The sequence below is a fragment of the Narcine bancroftii genome, chromosome 8 (assembly GCF_036971445.1).
Source record: "Narcine bancroftii isolate sNarBan1 chromosome 8, sNarBan1.hap1, whole genome shotgun sequence".
Lineage (NCBI taxonomy): Eukaryota > Metazoa > Chordata > Chondrichthyes > Torpediniformes > Narcinidae > Narcine > Narcine bancroftii.
The window spans coordinates 138300299-138318972 of NC_091476.1; the positions used below are offsets into that span (position 1 = coordinate 138300299).

The 18674-nt window shown below is 40.3% G+C and overlaps 1 protein-coding gene across 1 annotated transcript; it reads left to right on the top strand.

Moving 5' to 3' along the window:
• The first annotated feature begins 971 nt into the window (after window positions 1-971).
• dpagt1 (dolichyl-phosphate (UDP-N-acetylglucosamine) N-acetylglucosaminephosphotransferase 1 (GlcNAc-1-P transferase)) lies at window positions 972-17608 on the top strand. Its single transcript, XM_069894993.1, has 10 exons — window positions 972-1080; window positions 1157-1311; window positions 4590-4710; window positions 6916-7129; window positions 7944-8090; window positions 8865-8949; window positions 10047-10235; window positions 10782-10869; window positions 14281-14436; window positions 15400-17608. Exons 2-10 carry the CDS (start codon window positions 1157-1159, stop codon window positions 15463-15465), a joined length of 1221 nt encoding a protein of 406 aa, XP_069751094.1. The 5' UTR covers window positions 972-1080; the 3' UTR covers window positions 15466-17608.
• Window positions 17609-18674: the final 1066 nt, after the last annotated feature.

The following is an 18674-nucleotide window of genomic DNA, read 5'->3' on the forward strand; positions in this document are numbered from 1 at the left end:
TACTGGTGTCTTCGCTGTGGCCTCTCCCATTGCCGAGTCAGTGTCTTGCTGTTGGCGTCCTTTTCCCCCTCAGCATCCTCTTTACAATGCGTACCGTGCATGCGCAAGTCGTCACGCATCCACACTGGCATTTCTTTATCAGGCTCTGCAAGCCAACGTTCCAGACCACCCCTGGGGTCTTAGGAAGAGCTCCCTGCTCCCAGACACCAGTAAGACCTTTCTTGTTTTTCTCCGGTGATTTCTTTATTTCTTCTTCACTTGTCATTGTAGTCTTTTTCTTCTTTGGAGCCATCTTCAAGTTCTTTTTATCTTCTGACTTTTTTATGTTTTTCTTCTCTGCCTTGTTTTTCTACCCTTCTTTTCCAACTTTATCTGTGGAGGGCTGGTTCTCCCTAACCAGTCACTACTCCATCACGTGACCCCTCCATTCTCCTTCCTGAGAAAATTTGAACAGCCTAGCAAGCCACCAGAAAAAGAAATACATTTAAACACAAGGAAAACATGAAAATCTGTAGATTCCGTGGTTGAAGTAAAAACACTCAATGCTGGAGAAACTCAGCAGGTCAAACAGTATCCTTTACACAGTAAAGGTAAAAATACATAACCAACGTTTTCTTTCATCAAGATATGGAAAAATGTTGGCAGGCAACCGAGCAAAAGGGGTGATAAGTGGAGAAGGGAGGGAGGGGACAGCAGCGAAAGTTGGTTATGTATTTTTACCTTTGCTCTATAAGGACACTGTTGGACCTGCTGGGTTTCTCCAGCATTGTGTGTTTTTTACATTTAATGACAAACTACGAATACTGTAAATGTGAAATAAAAGCATAACATGCTGGAAACATTCTGCAGGCCAGGCAATATCAGTGGAAACAGAGACCGAGTTCACATGTCCCTTGATTAAATCTGGGCAACGAGGGGTGACTGGACTACATCTCCCAGCATTCCACTTTCTCCATGCGTGCACATGCGCCTGAGTACGCGCTTGTGCAGAGAGCGGTGGTGGTGTGGGGAGCCTCTGCCCCGGTCGTGGGATGAACAGTGTTGCTCCGCTGTGAGAGGCCCGGGCCTGGGATTTTGCAGGTAGGTGCAGGGCAGAGAGCGGTTGGGGGTCCGGGATCTTTGTCCTCCGGCTGATTTCATTGTCTTTTGCCTTTAGATGTCGGGCCTGCCCGCCATCCCGCTGCTGATCAACCTGGGCTGCTCGGTGCTCGGCTTCCTGGGCACCGCCGTCCTCATCCCGGCCTTCAAGCAGCACTTCATAGTGGCTCGACTGTACGGCATCGACCTGAACAAAAGCTCCAGGCAGCAAGTGTGAGTGTGGGGCGGGCAGTGAGGGCCTGGCGTGAGTCTGCCCTGTTCCGGACAGGGCTGCTTGGGGCAGGTTGGTCCTGTTCCCTGTGGCTGGGCTGTTTGGGACAGGTTGGACCTGTTCCCTGTGGCTGGGCTGTTTGGGGCAAGTTGGACCTGTTCCCTGTGGCTGGGCTGTTTGGGGCAGGTTGGACCTGTTCCCTATGGCTGGGCTGCTTGGGGCAGGTTGGACCTGTTCCGGACAGGGCTGCTTGGGGCAGGTTGGACCTGTTCCCTGTGGCTGGGCTGCTTGGGGCAGGTTGGACCTGTTCCCTGTGGCTGGGCTGCTTGGGGCAAGTTGGACCTGTTCCCTGTGGCTGGGCTGCTTGGGGCAGGTTGGACCTGTTCCCTATGGCTGGGCTGCTTGGGCCAGGTTGGACCTGTTCCCTGTGGCTGGGCTGCTTGGGGCAGACTGAGTATGTCCTTGTGACTGGGAACAGCTGGGCTACTCACGGCCACACCACTGTTAACCTCTGGATCAGGAAGGGTTTTGCTGGAAGGGACTGGGTGACATTGAAGTAAATGGCACAGGAATAGGCAGTTCAGGCTCCATCGGGTACGGCAACCAGGAGAGGCAAGTTATGCAATGTATCAGACTAGTTACTGACATTAGGATGAAGAGTGCCAACTGGGAGAAGTATAGTATGATAGAAATGTCGCACTGTGCCTTTGGCAGTTTGATGGGGTAAAAACTGAGGTCTTACAGCTCAAATGTCTTGCATCCTAGTATCCTCAGAGACAATCAAGATGGAGGGTGCTTTGGCTGTTGTCTTTTTTTAAAAAATCTGTTTATTCTGAAGAAGTGTCAGAGGATTAAAACTGCAGATCTGGCACCCTACTCAAAAAAAAGGGAGGGAGGAAAAAGGTGCAGTTATTGATTAGCTGATCATTTGATGTTGGAAAAATATTATTAAGGAAGTATGGCAGATGTTGGAACGAGGAGCAAAAAAGTCTGCTGGAGGAACTCAACAGTCATGTAGCATCAGTGGGAGAAAAAGAATGGCTGACGTTTCAGGTCAAACTCCTTTTGTCAATTCAAAAACATTGACTATTTTTATGTGCCAATTTGATCATTCATTTTAAAAATTACCATTTACATTCTGATACATTTCTTGTATTTGGGATAAACGATTGCTCATTTGTCTCACAGCCCAGAACGGTAATTTGGTCAGAGTTGGCATGGCTTCATGAAAGGGAAATCAAATCTGACCACTGTATCCATACCAGTCTTGTTACCTTTAAACCTAATCTCATTTGGCTGCATTAGGTCCAGATCTTTATATCCCTCAGCTAACCAAGTGCTTGTCTTAACATGTATTAAATTTGGTGATTGCATTTGATTCCACGCCACCGCTTGCCCCTCGAATCCCCTTTAAAACTCCTTCCTCTCGTCTTAAACTAAGGCTCATTTGTTTTTGATTCCCTGGTATGGAAAAAGATTCTATCTAGTGTAGGCAGCATAGCCAGCGCAGCATTAGTGCAGCACTGTTACAGCACCAGCGACCTTGGTTTCAATACAGCACTGTGAGAAGTTTCTCTCCATGTTTTCATGGGTTTCCTCCAAGTGCTCCAGTTTCCTTCCACCTGGATGTAATTGGGTAGCATAGGTTCATGGGCCGGAAGGGCCATATGTCTAAGATTTAAAAAAAATTATTTGCTTCTTATTTTATACACCTCAGTTCAACCCTCAGCCTGCTTCTCTACAGGGTAAACCAACCCAATCTCTCCAATCTTCTTGTATTTAAAGTCTGCCAATCCAGGAAATATCCTGGTGAAAAAAATACAACGTGCCAGAGGAACTCAGTGGGTTGTGGAGCATCAGTGGGAAGAAAAAAAAATAGTCAATGTTTTTGAATTGACAAAAGGAGTTTGACCTGAACCGTCAGCCATTCTTTTTCTCCCACTGATGCTACATGACTGTTGAGTTCCTCCAGCAGACTTTTTTGCTCCTCGTTCCAACATCTGCAGTCTTTCATGTGTTCCTAATGTCCTGGATGAATTAGGGTGCTGGTGGAAGGTTGCTTTTCTGATTGGAAGTCCGTGACCAATGGTGTACGGCAAGAAGCGGTGCTGGGACCCTTTTTGATTGTAATGTATACTAACCACTTGGCTGTGAATGTAGGACAGAGGATTAGTGAGTTTGACCACTTCTGACTCTCGTAATCTCAGGCAAATGTAGTAGATGCAACAACTGCCCATTTTATCTCTTTCCTTCTCACCAGTTTGGAATACAAATAGTGTTTCCTAATGTACCCATAATTTACTTGGTATTCACAGACACCTCTATGTTGGAGAAACCAAGCCCAGATTAGGTGCCCCTTAGCAGGACACCTCCATTTAGTCAACGGCACACCTGAGCTTCTTTAATTCTCCATTCCACTTCCATTCTGGACCTGTCTTCAGCCTTCTATTTTGCTACAATGGTTCCCAAAATAAGCCGGAGGAACACCTCACCTCATTTTGGGTCCATTGAAGCCCTCAAGTCATGAATTTGAATTTTCAGATAACCTCTATTTTTCTGTCCATGGATATAGCTTTTATTTTTCTGTTTCAACTTTCTTCTCTCTCCTTCAGTTTTTAATTGTTACCTTAGCAGTTTTGATCTGCATCTCATCACAGATAACCCCCCCCCCCCTCCCATCAACCCCTCCCTCTCTTTTCAATTTGCCACATTTGTGTTTTCATTTTCCTGCTTCTGATGGAGTCCCTGCCCTGAAGTGTTAGTTCTTTTAAATTCTCAACTTAAAGCTGCTTCATCAACCTGAGTGTCTTCAGAACTTTGTTTCTTGTTTTGGATTTCTAGTAACTGCCTTTGGTTTTTTTTCTGCTCTTCAAAATGGTGCCATCAGGTTGTTAATGTTCTCCAGGCAGCCAGGCCATGGTTTTAATGTCTCCTCCACTCCGTAATGCTGAGAAAGTGCTGGATGTGTGACGAACTTATCCTCATCTCAGAAACAAACTTGTTTGTAACCAAGGCTGATTCCCAGCAGAATCATCTTGGGGTCTAAAATTATTAGCTTCCTACAGACGATTCAGGGTTATCAAAACATCTAAATTGTGGTATGATTTTCAAAAAGATATTGTAATACTTTCTAGATCAAAGGGCTGTAAGTTTGCTTTGCAGGTAAACATCCGATTGTATGCATGTATGTGCCAATTTGATCATTCATTTTAAAAATTACCATTTACATTCTGATACATTTCTTGTATTTGGGATAAACGATTGCTCATTTGTCTCACAGCCCAGAAGCACAAGGGGTAATCAGTGGCGTGGTCTTCCTCATCATTCTTTTCTGTTTCATTCCTGTTCCCTTTCTGCACTGCTGGGTGAAGGAGCAGTGCATCACCTTTCCTCATGATTTGGTAAGTTATCTCCTTCCTTCCCTCCCTATTAATACCTAATGTTGGCTATCAATTACATCAGTCATATTGTTTTATGTTACTGGTTCTGATTTTTAAACTGAAATATCTGTCTGCAACACCCTTTGAGACTCTTGAATACTAGGATGACAAAGGAGCTTATGTATGATCTCAGCAGACGTGGCACAGACACTGGTGAGCATTTTTAATAAAGCCTTAATTGACATTTAATGTAGCATTACATTAATTTGAAATCTACTGATGGATATCTCGTGTGTTAATCTTATCACAATATTTTCCCTCAGCTGTACATTCCAGAGATCACACCCAATTAATTTGAATCATTGTAATGCCAAGCTAATTTGTCATGGTTTTACGGCACACAAAAAGGCCCTTGGGTCATCCATGTCCAGGCTGATCATCAAGTTCTAATCCCATTTACTGTAGTTTATTGTGCCCTTGCTATTCATGTGCTTATTTAGAGGCTTCTTTAATGTTATGAGAATCTGTGTTCACCTCCTTCTCAGGTAGTGTGTTCCAGATTCTGATGTTCCTCAGAAATCCTTTTCACCTCACCTTAAATCTATGCCCCTTGGTCATTGGCATCTTGACCATGGGGAAAATTTTCTTGCCCTTTCTTTTATTTATGCCAATCATATTTTTGTCATACTCTCCTATTTCTCTCAGGTCTCATTTTCCACCACCCCAACCTTGTGAATTTACTCCATCTACAATCAATGGTCTCTACACAATCAATCAATTGGTTTCCTGTGCTTCAGATCCTACTTTAACCCAAATGTTTTGTGCATTCACAGTTCTAAAGTTAGTTTAACACAGCTGATACCAGTGAACAGGAAAACAAAAACATAGGCATTATTCTCTCAAGATTTAAAATAAAAGCAGAAGCCACTGGGTCATTTGGAACCTTGCTCTGCCAGGGTCCCAATGTCCTGGGCAACAGTATATTCTACCCACTACTTATTCACTGAGACAACCAGAGACTGCATATGCTTGAATCTGGACCAAAAAAAAACAAATTGCTGGAGGTAGATGGTGTGGTGAAGAAGGCATTTGGAATGTTGGCCTTCATAAATCGGAGTATTGAATTCAAGAGTAGGGAGGTTATGATGAAATTGTACAAGGCATTGGTGAGGCCAAATTTGGAGTACTGTGTACAGTTTTGGTCACCAAATTATAGGAAAGATATAAACAAAATAGAGAGAGTGCAGAGAAGGTTCACGAGAATGTTGACAGGATTTCAGGGTCTGAGGTGTTTAAGATTTTAAAAGGGACAGACAGAGTAAATGTGGATAGGCTTTTTCAATTAAGAAAGGGGGAGATTCAAACTAGACATGGTTTAAGATTGAAGGGGGAAAATTATAAGGGGAACATGAGGGGAAATTTCTTTACGCAGAGGGCGGTGGGGATGTGGAATGAGCTTCCGGCAGACGTGGTCGAGGCGGGATCATTGGTTACATTTAAGGAAAGACTGGATCGTTACATGGATAGGAGGGGACTAGAGGGGTATGGACCGGGTGCAGGTCAGTGGGACTAGGAGGGTGGGGATTTGCTACGGCATGGACTAGTAGGGCCGAACTGGCCTGTTCTGTGCTGTAAGTGGTTATATGGTTATATGGAACTCTCTGTCGACCAGCATCTGTAGTGGAAAATGGACAAATTAAGATCCTTTATGTAATGATTTCCATTCCATGTTTACCTATATTAGTGTTTAGCTCTACTAACCAAAATGTGTAGTGATTAATGGTATTAACAAAGGAGCTACTGATTACTTTATAAAGCAAGGATCTTCTCATTTCTCCATTCCTTAAAAAATCTGACATGCTTTATTTTAATCTTCCCTTATGCCAACGTATTACAATGCAGAATGCACTTTTCATGGGAAAAGTACCTTTTACCACACTGCAGCGAATTGATGTATTAGTGCCCTGTCTCACAATGATATGATTATGTGATACACACTTCACAAATTTAAAATAATAATCAAACTCAAACCATGTAAGAAAATGAAAAAAACTTTCAAATGTGCCAGACTTGATTTAATGCAACTCCGATATGTAGTCTTCTTGGACATCCAAAAGAAGTGTAATAGGTTGTGATGTGCAACAAAAGTTATGTCAAGCTCCGCTCAGTACAAATCTGTGTTGACAAGTGTTTATGCCATGATGTAACATGAATTTTTGCTCTCAGTTTGTGCAGTTGATTGGGGCCCTGCTTGCAATCTGCTGCATGATCTTTCTAGGCTTTGCTGATGATGTCCTGAACTTGCAATGGAGACACAAGTTGCTGTTGCCAACCATGGCCTCCTTGCCCCTACTCATGGTGTACTTCACCAATTTTGGCAACACCACAATCGTAGTGCCAAAACCCTTGCGCATTTTTCTGGGCCTCCATTTGGACTTGGGTAAGTTCAGGAGGTACAATGAAAGTTGGGCATTTTTGTTATCCTAACATGTGTTAGGTCGAATTGTTTATCCTTGAGGAGTCTGAGTAGGGGTTAACGTTGAACAAAATGTGCACTGAACACATAAACGTGCAACTTTTGCCTCAGGTTTTGCTCATTTATAATCTCTTTATCATGCACACATTTTGTTGTATCCTGTACCCATTTAAATTGGACAAATTATAAGTTGTGCAGATTTGGGTCATCCAACCAAACTACCCTGCGTTTGTCCAAGATGAAAGAATTTAAGTTTGTAATTAACCAAAATGAAAAGGGAAGTTGGCAATTTCCATAAAAGTTGATGTAAATTTAAGATTTGAAATATTATTAAAAATGGAATTTTAAGGAAATTCATGAACTTTATTACAATTGGTGTTTTCTAGAACCAGTATTTATTAAAAGAGGAAGATGTTGGCGTGTTGTGATATCGATTTAGGAAAGCAATATTCTGTGAATTGGTAAAGAGAATAATCTCAAAAAGGATGAAATAAACATGCATAGGTTTTCATAGATATCTGATGGCAGATGAGAAATGATAAACAGCTGATATGAAAGTAAAGTTTTTAACATTTTAAGTATATATTAAAAATAACTTATCTCGGCTTTATGTTTGTATTTAATTAGGAATTCAAGAATTTTGATGTAAAAATAATACAGCAGGATTTGATGTTACTGGGAACCAAATTGTGAAGTGTAGTTTCTATTCTAAGTGACTGATGAAATACATACGCCAGCACCCATGTGTTTTTTTTTTGTTTCGTTTCGTCTCTTTCAGGAATTCTCTACTATGCATACATGGGAATGCTGGCAGTATTCTGCACAAATGCCATCAATATTCTGGCTGGCATTAATGGTATTGAGGCTGGGCAGTCTCTAGTGATTGCTATGTCAATCATCATTTTCAATTTAATAGAATTAAATGGTGAGTTAATATGTCTATCAAATTTAAACCTTCTTAAAGACTGAGTTGTTCATTTTATTTTACTTGTATTGCATAACTTGTTTGTGGATGGAGTTTTAATGTGAAGCCATCCAATTCCAAACATCCAGTTCACAATGATATGGGTCTATAATGGGATATTATCCATTTGTAGCTTATAGAGTTGTTTGGGTTCCACGATCTAAACTTGGTCAGCAAGAATGCTGTTGTTAGGGTTGGAAAGCATAGAGAAAAGTGAAGATCATTGGATTCCTGTGAAACCACACTCAAACATGAGTGGGCAGAACAAGCTAACAGAGGAATGGTGTCCTCTTGTTCTTATATTTATGAAATCTGCTGTCTTGAGGCTTGACAACATTGGGATGGGGTAATATTTGGAGACGACAAACTTTCTATTCATCATTTGCAGAGTTCCTGGAACTATTCAGCAGGGGCAATATGCACCTCCCCCCACCAGTCCATTTCTCCCCCTCCTCTCTTTTCTCCCCACACTCATCAGAAAATATTTTTATTTATTTGGTAGGAGAGAAATATAGAAGAAACCAACTAAACAACCTTCACAGGGGAGGGGACCCATAACTTTGAGCAGAGTCCTAAGGGGGCCATAGCCAAAAAAATGCTTGAGAATGGCTGGTCGAGAGCATCAGAGAAGTGTTTAAATCAGAGGAATAAAGCAATATGTCACAACAGTTACAGGAAGTTGAATTCTGTTTCGTTCAGGGAATTGATATTTTAAAATGTTTTTCTTTTTCTTAGGTGACTACAAGGATGACCACATATTCTCCTTGTACTTCATGATGCCCTTTTTCTTCACCACTTTAGGACTCTTATATTATAATTGGTATAGTAACATTTTTACATTTGTCTTGTTTCACGTCAGATAGTCAACACCAGATAGGTTGATATCTGATCAATTAAGGTATAGATTTGCCTGGAGTTGGCAATACTGAAATTTGCCCTGTCTTTTTCACTGCCCTGTGCTTTACGTAGAATGGGTTCTAACTCCACACTGATAATTGTGCAAAGTAACATAATGTTGTATTTAGCCAGCACTTTTAATATAGCAAGATTAACATCAAACAAAATTTTACACACTACTTTTAAAAGAACAGATTAAATGGTTAAAAGTAGTTTTATGGCTATAAGTTTGAAACTTGGGGCAGTTTTGTTAGACCTGGTTGAAGGAATGGCCGTGGACAATTTGTCAAATTTGATCACAAGGGCAAAATGCCAGTTTGCTCGCAGGATGTATACTAGATTATAAGCCAACAGCACACCTTTTCCACCCTTTATAGATCTTTTGTTAATGTGTGCAAAAACAGTATATAATTTATGTTCCAGTTAAGGTTCTCTTGTCCACAACTCATTGAAATAAAAGCTGCTGTTTTTCTCCATGTGGTAGGGGCTGGCATTAGCTGTCAGGATTCCTTATGCAGAAAATATGGAAGTAGACATGGAAGAGAAAGATGGTCCAATTTATTACACAAAGGAATGATGGCTGGGGTAGCATATCATTGAATGATATCATCTGCAGGGTTAAGCCTTGTTTCATGGTGATTCTTTGAATGCATTTCATCCACATTTCAATACCTTCATTAGTTGGAGGTGGCCCTTGGTGAAAATTGCAAATAGATTGTAAGGAAGATCTACAGGCTTTAGTATTTGTGGGCTTCCCAGCATCCTGTTTCTCTCAATTTTTTTTAGTATATTGTGTCCAACCTGGAAAAAGTATGATGCGAAATGTGAATCTACTTTGTGTAATGGGAATCATGGTTATGGGGGGTGGTCACTGCATGCATGAAAGGCAGTAGGTAGAAAGATGAGACTTTTAAATTTCTTACTCCAATGGGGCTTTATTTGTACAGGCCAAAGGTTGGGGGCTGGGTCATAGTTTGTGGCATAAGGTCATTGTAACTTGTGTCACTTTGTATGCTGCAGGTATCCTTCCAGCGCCTTTGTGGGCGACACATTCTGTTACTTTGCAGGAATGACCTTTGCAGTGGTTGGGATCCTTGGCCATTTCAGCAAGACCATGATGCTGTTTTTCATCCCTCAAACACTCAACTTCCTCTACTCAGTGCCTCAGCTTTTCCGCATGGTTCCATGCCCGCGACACCGAATACCAAGGTAATTTTGCTTACAACGTGCCCTTTCTTCAAATCAAGATTCCAGCTTTTCCAGGGCATTGCAGGTCTCCAGTGAGGCAAGCTAATCTAATCTAGTGGGCGGGTGCTTTCTGAAAACTCGCAAAGCTTTGGTGCCTAATATTAAAATATTGAAGGCTGATGAAGGGTGTGGGCACCAAAGGGCTTCCAATTAGCTCATGCCCTTTAGACCCAAAATTCAGAAGATAAGTGAAAATATCTTGTCAATAGTCCCTGTATTGCACATAATGTACAACTAATATGTGCCTGTAAACCAGGCATTCTCACTGGAGGCCATGTGACCTCCTTGGAGGCCACAGCATATTGGGGGGGGGGGGAGGCCGTAAACTGAAATCCTAAATATTTTTTGTCATTGGTAGGAGAGAAGTATGGAAGAAACCAACATGGGGAAGGGGGCCAATAAACTTTGAGCAAAGTCGTAAGTGGGGGCATAGCCAAAAAAAATGTTAAGAATGGCTGCAGTAAACCATACATAAATAGTAATTTTTTTCCTTCTTTCCTTATCCAGGCTAGATCCCAATACTGGAAAGCTGGGCATGAGTTACTCAAAATTTAAAACTAAAGAGATGCCTAAACTTGGAGACTTAATATTAAAGGTACTTGCTTTATTAGAATTAGTGCATGATCTGTTGCCTTGGATAGGATGCAGTTTTTAAAATTATTGGCTGAGTTTTTTTTATTACCACTTAAAGTCAATTGCATAAGATAATAAGACAAAGGAGCTGAAATAGGCTAGTCAGCCAATTGAGTCTGCCTCACCATTCAATGATGACCTTATCCATTTTCCTATTTAGCCCCTTCTCCCCATAACCTTTGATACCCAAGCTAATCAAAACCTATCAATCTCTATCTTAAATCCACCCAATGACATGGCCTTTGCAGCTGCCTATGGCCAAAAAAATTCCATCTATTTACCACCCTTTGGCTGCAGAAATTCTTTTGCATTTCTGTTCTAAGCAGCTGCCCATTAATCTGTGCCCTCTTACATAGAACACTACAGCACAGTACAGGCTCTTTGACCCTTGATGTTGTGCCATCCTATAAATTGTTCCAAAGGTGCTAAACTCTCCCCACCTCCTAATCCTCTATTTTTCTTTCATCCATGTGCCTGTCTAAGAATCTCTTAAATGCCCCTAATGTTTCAGCCTCCAACACCATCCCTGACAAGGCATTCCAGACACCCACAACTCTGTATATAAAATAATTTGTCCCTGATGTCTCCCCTAAACTTCCCTCCCTTTACTTTGTACATATGTCATCTGGTGTTTGTTATTCCTGCCCTTGGAAAAAGGTGCTGGCTGTCCATCCTATCTATGGCTTTCAGAATTTTGTAGACTTCTATTAAATCTCCTCTCATCCTTCTACGCTCCAAAGAGAAAAGTCCCAGCTAACCTTGCCTCATAAGACTTGTTTTCCAATCCAGGCAATATCCTGATAAATCATCTTTGCACCCTCCCTATAGCTTCCAGATCCTTCCTATAATGAGGTGAACTGAACACAATACTCCTAAGTGTGGTCTTACCAGAGATTTGTGCAGAGACCTCTCTGCAAGCCCTTTCTATTCTGACCACACCTGGATCAAGGTCCTTTTGTGAATTCTGAAGCAAAATATTTATTTAGGACCTCCCCATCCTCCTTTGCCTCCAGGCCCATGTTGCTTCCTTTATACTTTAGCGGCCCCTCCTTTATACTTTAGCGGCCCCACCTTCATTCTTGTGCTAGACTCTCCCACCATGAGAAACAACCTTTCTACATCTACTCCATGTATTTCAACATTTGAAATGTTTTCCATGAGATCCTCCCTCATTCTCTTTAAATGCACTTTTACTGCAGGCACTCTTTAAAAATTCAAACAAAAAGCAATGAAAATTCCTGGGGAAAACCAATTAGGGGTTTTCTGTTGTGTCAGACGGAGTTAACAGCTCAAAATATTTCAGTCTGGTTCAGATATATCTGCATTTCCGTGAACATGTATTTTGTAAAATGATAATCCTAGAGTTTGAAGAATGCTTTCCTTTGCATGGAGAGGAATAGGGAAACTGGTTCTTCAGTTTGAGGCAACGAATTGAAGTAGTTTGATAGACATCACTGTATTTGATATCCCTCCTTTGTTGGTTCTGCTTCAGAATTAAACACCTTAAGAGTATATTAATTGCAATATATAACATGCACAAAAGTGGATACATCAAATCAGACTTACTCTTATCTGCACAATTTCCATTTTGCTTATCAATATCCTGTTAAAGATGGTTTTATCTTTAATTCAGGCATAAAAATCATTCTGCTTCTTAAGTCTCTTTAATTCTGCAAGATCCAGTTCACGTAAATTTATTTATTTTTTTTAATTTTGCACTAAGATGATTTTTATTTGAAATTATTTCCACTTAAAATTGAAGCTAATAAATAAAAATATACATGTGCTGAGTCAGAATTTCAAACGGGAAAATATTGAAAATTCTCAGCAAGTTAGACTGGAGCAGTGCAGAGAGGAACAGGATTAATGTTTCAGGTGGAGAGATGCAAGAGACTGCAGATGCTAGAATTTGGGAGGAACTCAGCATCTGTGGACAAGGGTGAGGGATTATTGACACTTCGGGTGGAGATGCTGCATCAGTGCTGAGAGTGGAGAGAGAAGAAAGCCAGTATAAAGAGGAGAGATGGCCAGTTAATCACCTTTCATCAGACTCAGAAACTGGAAATAAAACAGGTTTTTGAAATGCAGAATTGATGGGGAGTGTGTGAGTTTGTGAGTGATGTGAAATAGGATTTTTAGACCAGGGAATTGAATAACTAAAAGAAATGAGGATGTTAACAGGAGATACAAAATAGCTAGTGGAGGAGTATAATTGTTTAATCTCATATACATGAGTACTATGTACAGATACACCAAAATTCTTACCTTGCTGCAGCTGTACAGGTACATCAGATAAATTAATTGATGTATAAATTAACATGATCACCATATGCCATGAGGTAGTAAAAGAGATGAAAAATATAAAACTATGGGTCCAGAAAGAGTGTGAATGGGATAATGGAATTACCTGAAATTGTTGATTTCATTGAATCCATAAATCTGCAATGAGCTCACTTAGAAGATTAGGTGTTGTTCCTTAAGCTGGTGTTGAGTTTCATTGGAAAGGAATGGGCTGAGGGTTAAGCCATAGGGAACCAAAGTGATGTAAGCCACAAGCAAATTCCTGTCCCACAAATTCAAGTTCAAGCCCAACTGTGTGCAATTGGTGTGGAGTTTGCACTTTCTCTCTGTGGCTGTCTGGGTAACCACCAGCTGCTCCAGTTTGTTCTCATGAGTCAAAGAAGTAAGGTTTGATAGATTCACTGGACAACGTAAATTGTCCTTACTGTTCAAGACTGTTGATTGGAATGTGGGAAGAATAGGTTTCAGAAAAATTAGAGAGGAAATGTAATTGCCTCATGAGCTGGTGGCATGAAGGTTGAAATGGCCAGGAAATGTGGAGGGTAGATAATCAAATGAAGAAATAAAAATCTGCCCCCGAGTGTGTATGCTTGATCACAGAGCAGTCAGTTCGGCATATATTCCACTGTGAATGGAAATGCATTTTCTGCATTTCTAACCAGTCATTAAGATACCTCAGTCACCCAGGTGATGTGAAGGAACTCTTTGACTTAAAGTGGAAAGAATGAAAGGTGCAGAATTTGGGAATAAAAGCTCACACTGTCTTTTTTTTTTAAGTTTTTAAAGCATCGCATAAAACAAATTTACTATCAGCTGAATCTGTATTTATTTTTGAAAAAGCTGTATTTGATCCTTTATATCAACATTTTTCAACAACAAAGAATTAAATCTCCAACGATAAACGTTCTCAATTCTCTCCGAACCAGTACATGTTATTAATTGCAAAGAATGATCAGACAAAATCCTACTCTTATATTCAGCCTTCAAAACCCGGCCTTATAATTGTGGTGATACTAAAAGTAAATCTATTCCAGAATAAGAATCATGTCGAAGCTCACATTTTGTCTTGTAGGTGGCTAACAAATTCTGGTTGGTGGAAGTGAACCGTGGAATTGGAGAAAACAATGAGTACACAGAATGCAACAACCTCACTCTCATTAACTTTGTATTAAAGCTGATAGGGCCAACACATGAGAGAACGCTAACTATTGTACTTCTCCTTATCCAGGTAAGACCTGCTGCACATCTTTATGCCTAATACATAGACACTACATAGATGTTCTGATCGGAGAAATACTGGATTCGTTTGTTGTGTTCTCCTGGACTACTAGATTCTTAACATGTGCTATTTTCTTAGTTATGTGCAACATGAGGTAGCTATTATGACTTGATGTCAAAAACAAAGTCCACTATTTCCAATTCATCCTTGTCATTGAAAGCAGAGGAGTTATTACACAAGCCTAGTTGGCTTTAAAACAAGAAGATGGGATCAACCCAGTGCAGAATAAACGTTGATAACGGTCCTGTTGAGAGTCTGTATGCGATAGGCGAATGCTAGCAGTGAAATTCTTAATGTTTCTTCTTCCAGTAAAACTTGAACAAAGCCAGGTTTATAATTGTACTTGTCTAAATGTTAATTTAAATTTTAATTTGCTCTCATTTTAATTTACAGCCCAGTCAAAGCCCTTTTGGCCCATGAGCCAGTTTTGCTCAAATACTCCAATTCACCTACAATCCCCATACCTGCTGAAGGGTGGGAGGAAACCGATGCAGACACTGGGAGAGCATACAAATTCTTTACAGGCAGCGCCGGATTCTAACTCTGCTTGCTGGCACTGTAATATAGTGTTGCGCTTACCGTGCTGCCCCCACTTGTGAGAATTTTCGCATAATCCTGCATCGGCCTTTCTGAATGGTGTTTCCAACTATAGATAGTAATGGACCATATTTCTGTATAAACTTGCCACAAAGTACTGCAAAATCAATCTTTATAGAGAAGAGGCATTTGTCTCCAAATCCAGCTGTAGGGAAATATAGTAAGCACAAACCTCTTTGAAAGAGAACCTCATTTTTGCTTATCAGTCAAAATTAGACCATGTAAACCCCCATATAGTTCATAATGTAAATTGCTATTTTTATTTTTAACTTGTCTATCTTTTGCAACCCCCTCCCACCCCCACCTCCCAACCAGGTCTCAGGAAGTGTCTTTGCTTTTCTAATACGTTATCAACTAGTCCGCTGGTTTTACGAAGTCTGATTCGCGAATACTTGAACTACAAGTATACCTCTGGGAGAATTATTTTACTCGAAGCTGCCCACCTGGCTGATGGAACAGCACAGTATCACTCGATTCCTTGGTTGGAAATCCTGAGTTGGGTTGCCTTTGATGTATTGTTTGTGAACTTCATTGTTGAATAATGCTGCCGAAATTTGTTTGGAATGTTCTTGGCTGATTGCTATAGGCATTGATGGAATCAAAGAGTCTGATTTTTACAATTTTAAGTAATTAACGTGAGTGTATCTCCAAACTGTGTGGGGAGAATTTCATTGTAATTTAACTTGAATGATGCACTTCATTATGTTGCACACCTCATTGCCATGTGCTCCTCGAGAACTTGTTATAATATGACAGGTCAGTAAGATCAAGTTTTCACTATCAAGTCCTATGTTTTAATGTCAATAGCATTTACAGTATTCTGTATCTGAAACGCTTGCGACCAGATGCTTTTCAGTTTTTAGGTTTATTTTTCGGAACAATGAAACTAAGTAGTACAGTAGCATCAGCAGAATGTCTGTATCATCGGTTAAACAGCAACAAACAGCAGCAGGCTTTTTGAGTTCCGACATGAGCTCAAAATTCACGTGAAATAATGTTTAATTCTGACCAAAATTAAAAATGATCTCTGCTCACAAAAAATGAATGCAGCGTCAAATACTAGAAATTCTCCTCAGTGGCTTTTTCAGATGTTTCTTCCAGTGGCATCTGCCTCATTAACAATGAAGTTTTTGTCTTTTCTGCCATTGATCCCCAACACCTCCCTGCTGCCTGGAGCCCAAGGTCCCCACTCCTGCCCGGGAGCCCGAGGTGACTTCTTCAATGCTCTGATGTTGAGAGTGGCACTGCTATTGCTAATCCAGCTCCAGCCAATGCAGAAGACTTGGACCCAGCTCTGTTTGGCATCTGCCTAGCCAGAAGCAAAGATTTAGTGTGTTTTTTTTTTACTGTTATTACAATCAAACTGGTGCCAACAGTACACCAGAGCCTCACATGGGCAAGTCACATGTTGATTTTTTTTCCCCACTTGTGACGTCATGTCAGCACTAAAAAAAAGTTTGATTTTCGGAACTCCGGATACGGGGTACACAACTATTATTTTCTGTTATGGAAATTCTGAACTTCAGTTATCATTGATTTTATAGTCTTTTGTGAGATTCCAATTCTATATTAACATCTTGTGTCATCCATAAAATGCTTTGATAACACTGATTATGGGAGATTATTAGAATAGATGGCAGGAAGACTATAGTAACATAAAACACATTGATATTCCTGAGCAAAGGACATGGAGCTTGAGGCAATGTATGTCATTGACTCCATGTGTGATGCTGACTGGCTAATATTTTAAAAATTATTATTAAACCATAATAGTGAACCAGTGATGGTAGTGTAAAATTGAACCATGGTGGGGTGGGCACTGGCTTAGCTTTCAGGGAATATGCAAATTTGCATTGCTGAATATAGTGAAATGTAAAACTTTGAAATATGGCCTGTCTGCTCTGGTTGGATTAAGTAGCTGAAGTCAGTAAAAGAAAAGGTGATCCAACCAGCCACTTGCTGGCAGTGAGCAGTTCTCTGGAGTCAGTAATCCAAAGAAATAAATGGAAACAAGAGCAAACTACACTGGATAATGTTCTTTTTAATTAAAAAAAAAAAGGCATTGAAATGTTGGTAGGAGCCTTCAAAAGTAATATATTTATATAAATGTATAAAGTGATACTTAATTAACTGAATTAAATTAATTGTTAATCTTCATCTCCTTTTACTTCCTGCAAATGCATACTAATAACTTGCTAGCATTTTAAAAACATTATCAATAAGCAGCAGTGATCAGGTATGTCATGGGCCCACAGCAAGGATGTGTTTGGACACTGGAATCGACCCACTTCCCAGAAATCTCTCATGTTCAAACTTTCATAAATGTCTGTTGTCTTAGTGTGACCTCATTTCTAAATATGGAAATTGAAAATATTAAAAAAGAGAGTTGAAGATTGTGCAAGAACACATTACCTTATGTATAAAATAGTGTAAGTGTGTGCATAATTGAGTGAGTTGGTGATAATCTATCAGTATGAGTTTGAGAATTGTGACTTCGAGAACCAAATAAAGAGAATATAGCTTACTGGGTGTAAGATATCTTTGTGAATCCCAATGGAAGATTTTCCTTCACAGAATTGAAAGTAAAAAATGTCTTCTGGTTACTGAATGTTGTTGGAATTTACTATGTTAACTGTCAAAACTATTGTGACTTAGGCAGGAGTAACACAGCTAAACTGTAATTGCTGCAATGCACCTGGTTCAAATTTGATCTTGCCATTAATTGTGTGTGTGGGCCTGGCCTGTGGTTGAGTTGTTCAGGTTCCATTGTCAAAATGAATGCAGTGTTCCAAAATACTGCAATGTCTCGCAGAAAATGTAGGGTGGTGGAGGCTGAAATATTTGGGGCATTTAAGAGATTCTTAGACAGGGACATGGATGAAATAAAAATAGAGGGGGTAAGGGGTAGGCATATTGTATATAGTTTGACACAATATCAAAGGTTGAAGGACCTTTAATGTACTGCATTGTTTTATGTTAATTCTTGCATGGAAATTCCTTAGTAGCAGGTTGAGCCACTTTAATGTCTTATTTTTAAAGCAACAAAAAATTGGTGTAATTGTTTCCAATTTTAAAAAAAACTATCAGAAAGGGAGCTTAACAGAAGCTGGTATAAAAGACTAGTTATGCTCACTATCTTTTTTAGTATTTTCTGATTCATAATTTGTAACAAATGTTTTGAGGAATTCTTAGTGTCCTGAAAGGGGATAGAGCTATTACCTTCATGAGGCCCCCACCGACAAAGGAAATGCACCCAGCGATAGCTGACCCCACAGGGGAGGTGATTCACCTTGCAGACAAGGAGGATCCACCCCGACCTGCGCATCTGACCTAAATGCTGGGTTGAATTCACCAGGCAGTCTGTGCGGATCCCACCTGTTTACCTCATAATGGTTTCATGTAATCTTGGGTTGGCAAGTTTGCAGACGACACAAAGATTGGTGGTAGTGTGGAGGATTGTAGCGGGACATTGATAGGATGCAGAGCTGGGCTGAGAAGTGGCAGATGGAGTTCAATCAATCTGGAGAAATGTGAGGTGGTACAATTTGGAAGGAGAAACTCAAAGACAGAGTAAAAAGTTAATGGCAGGA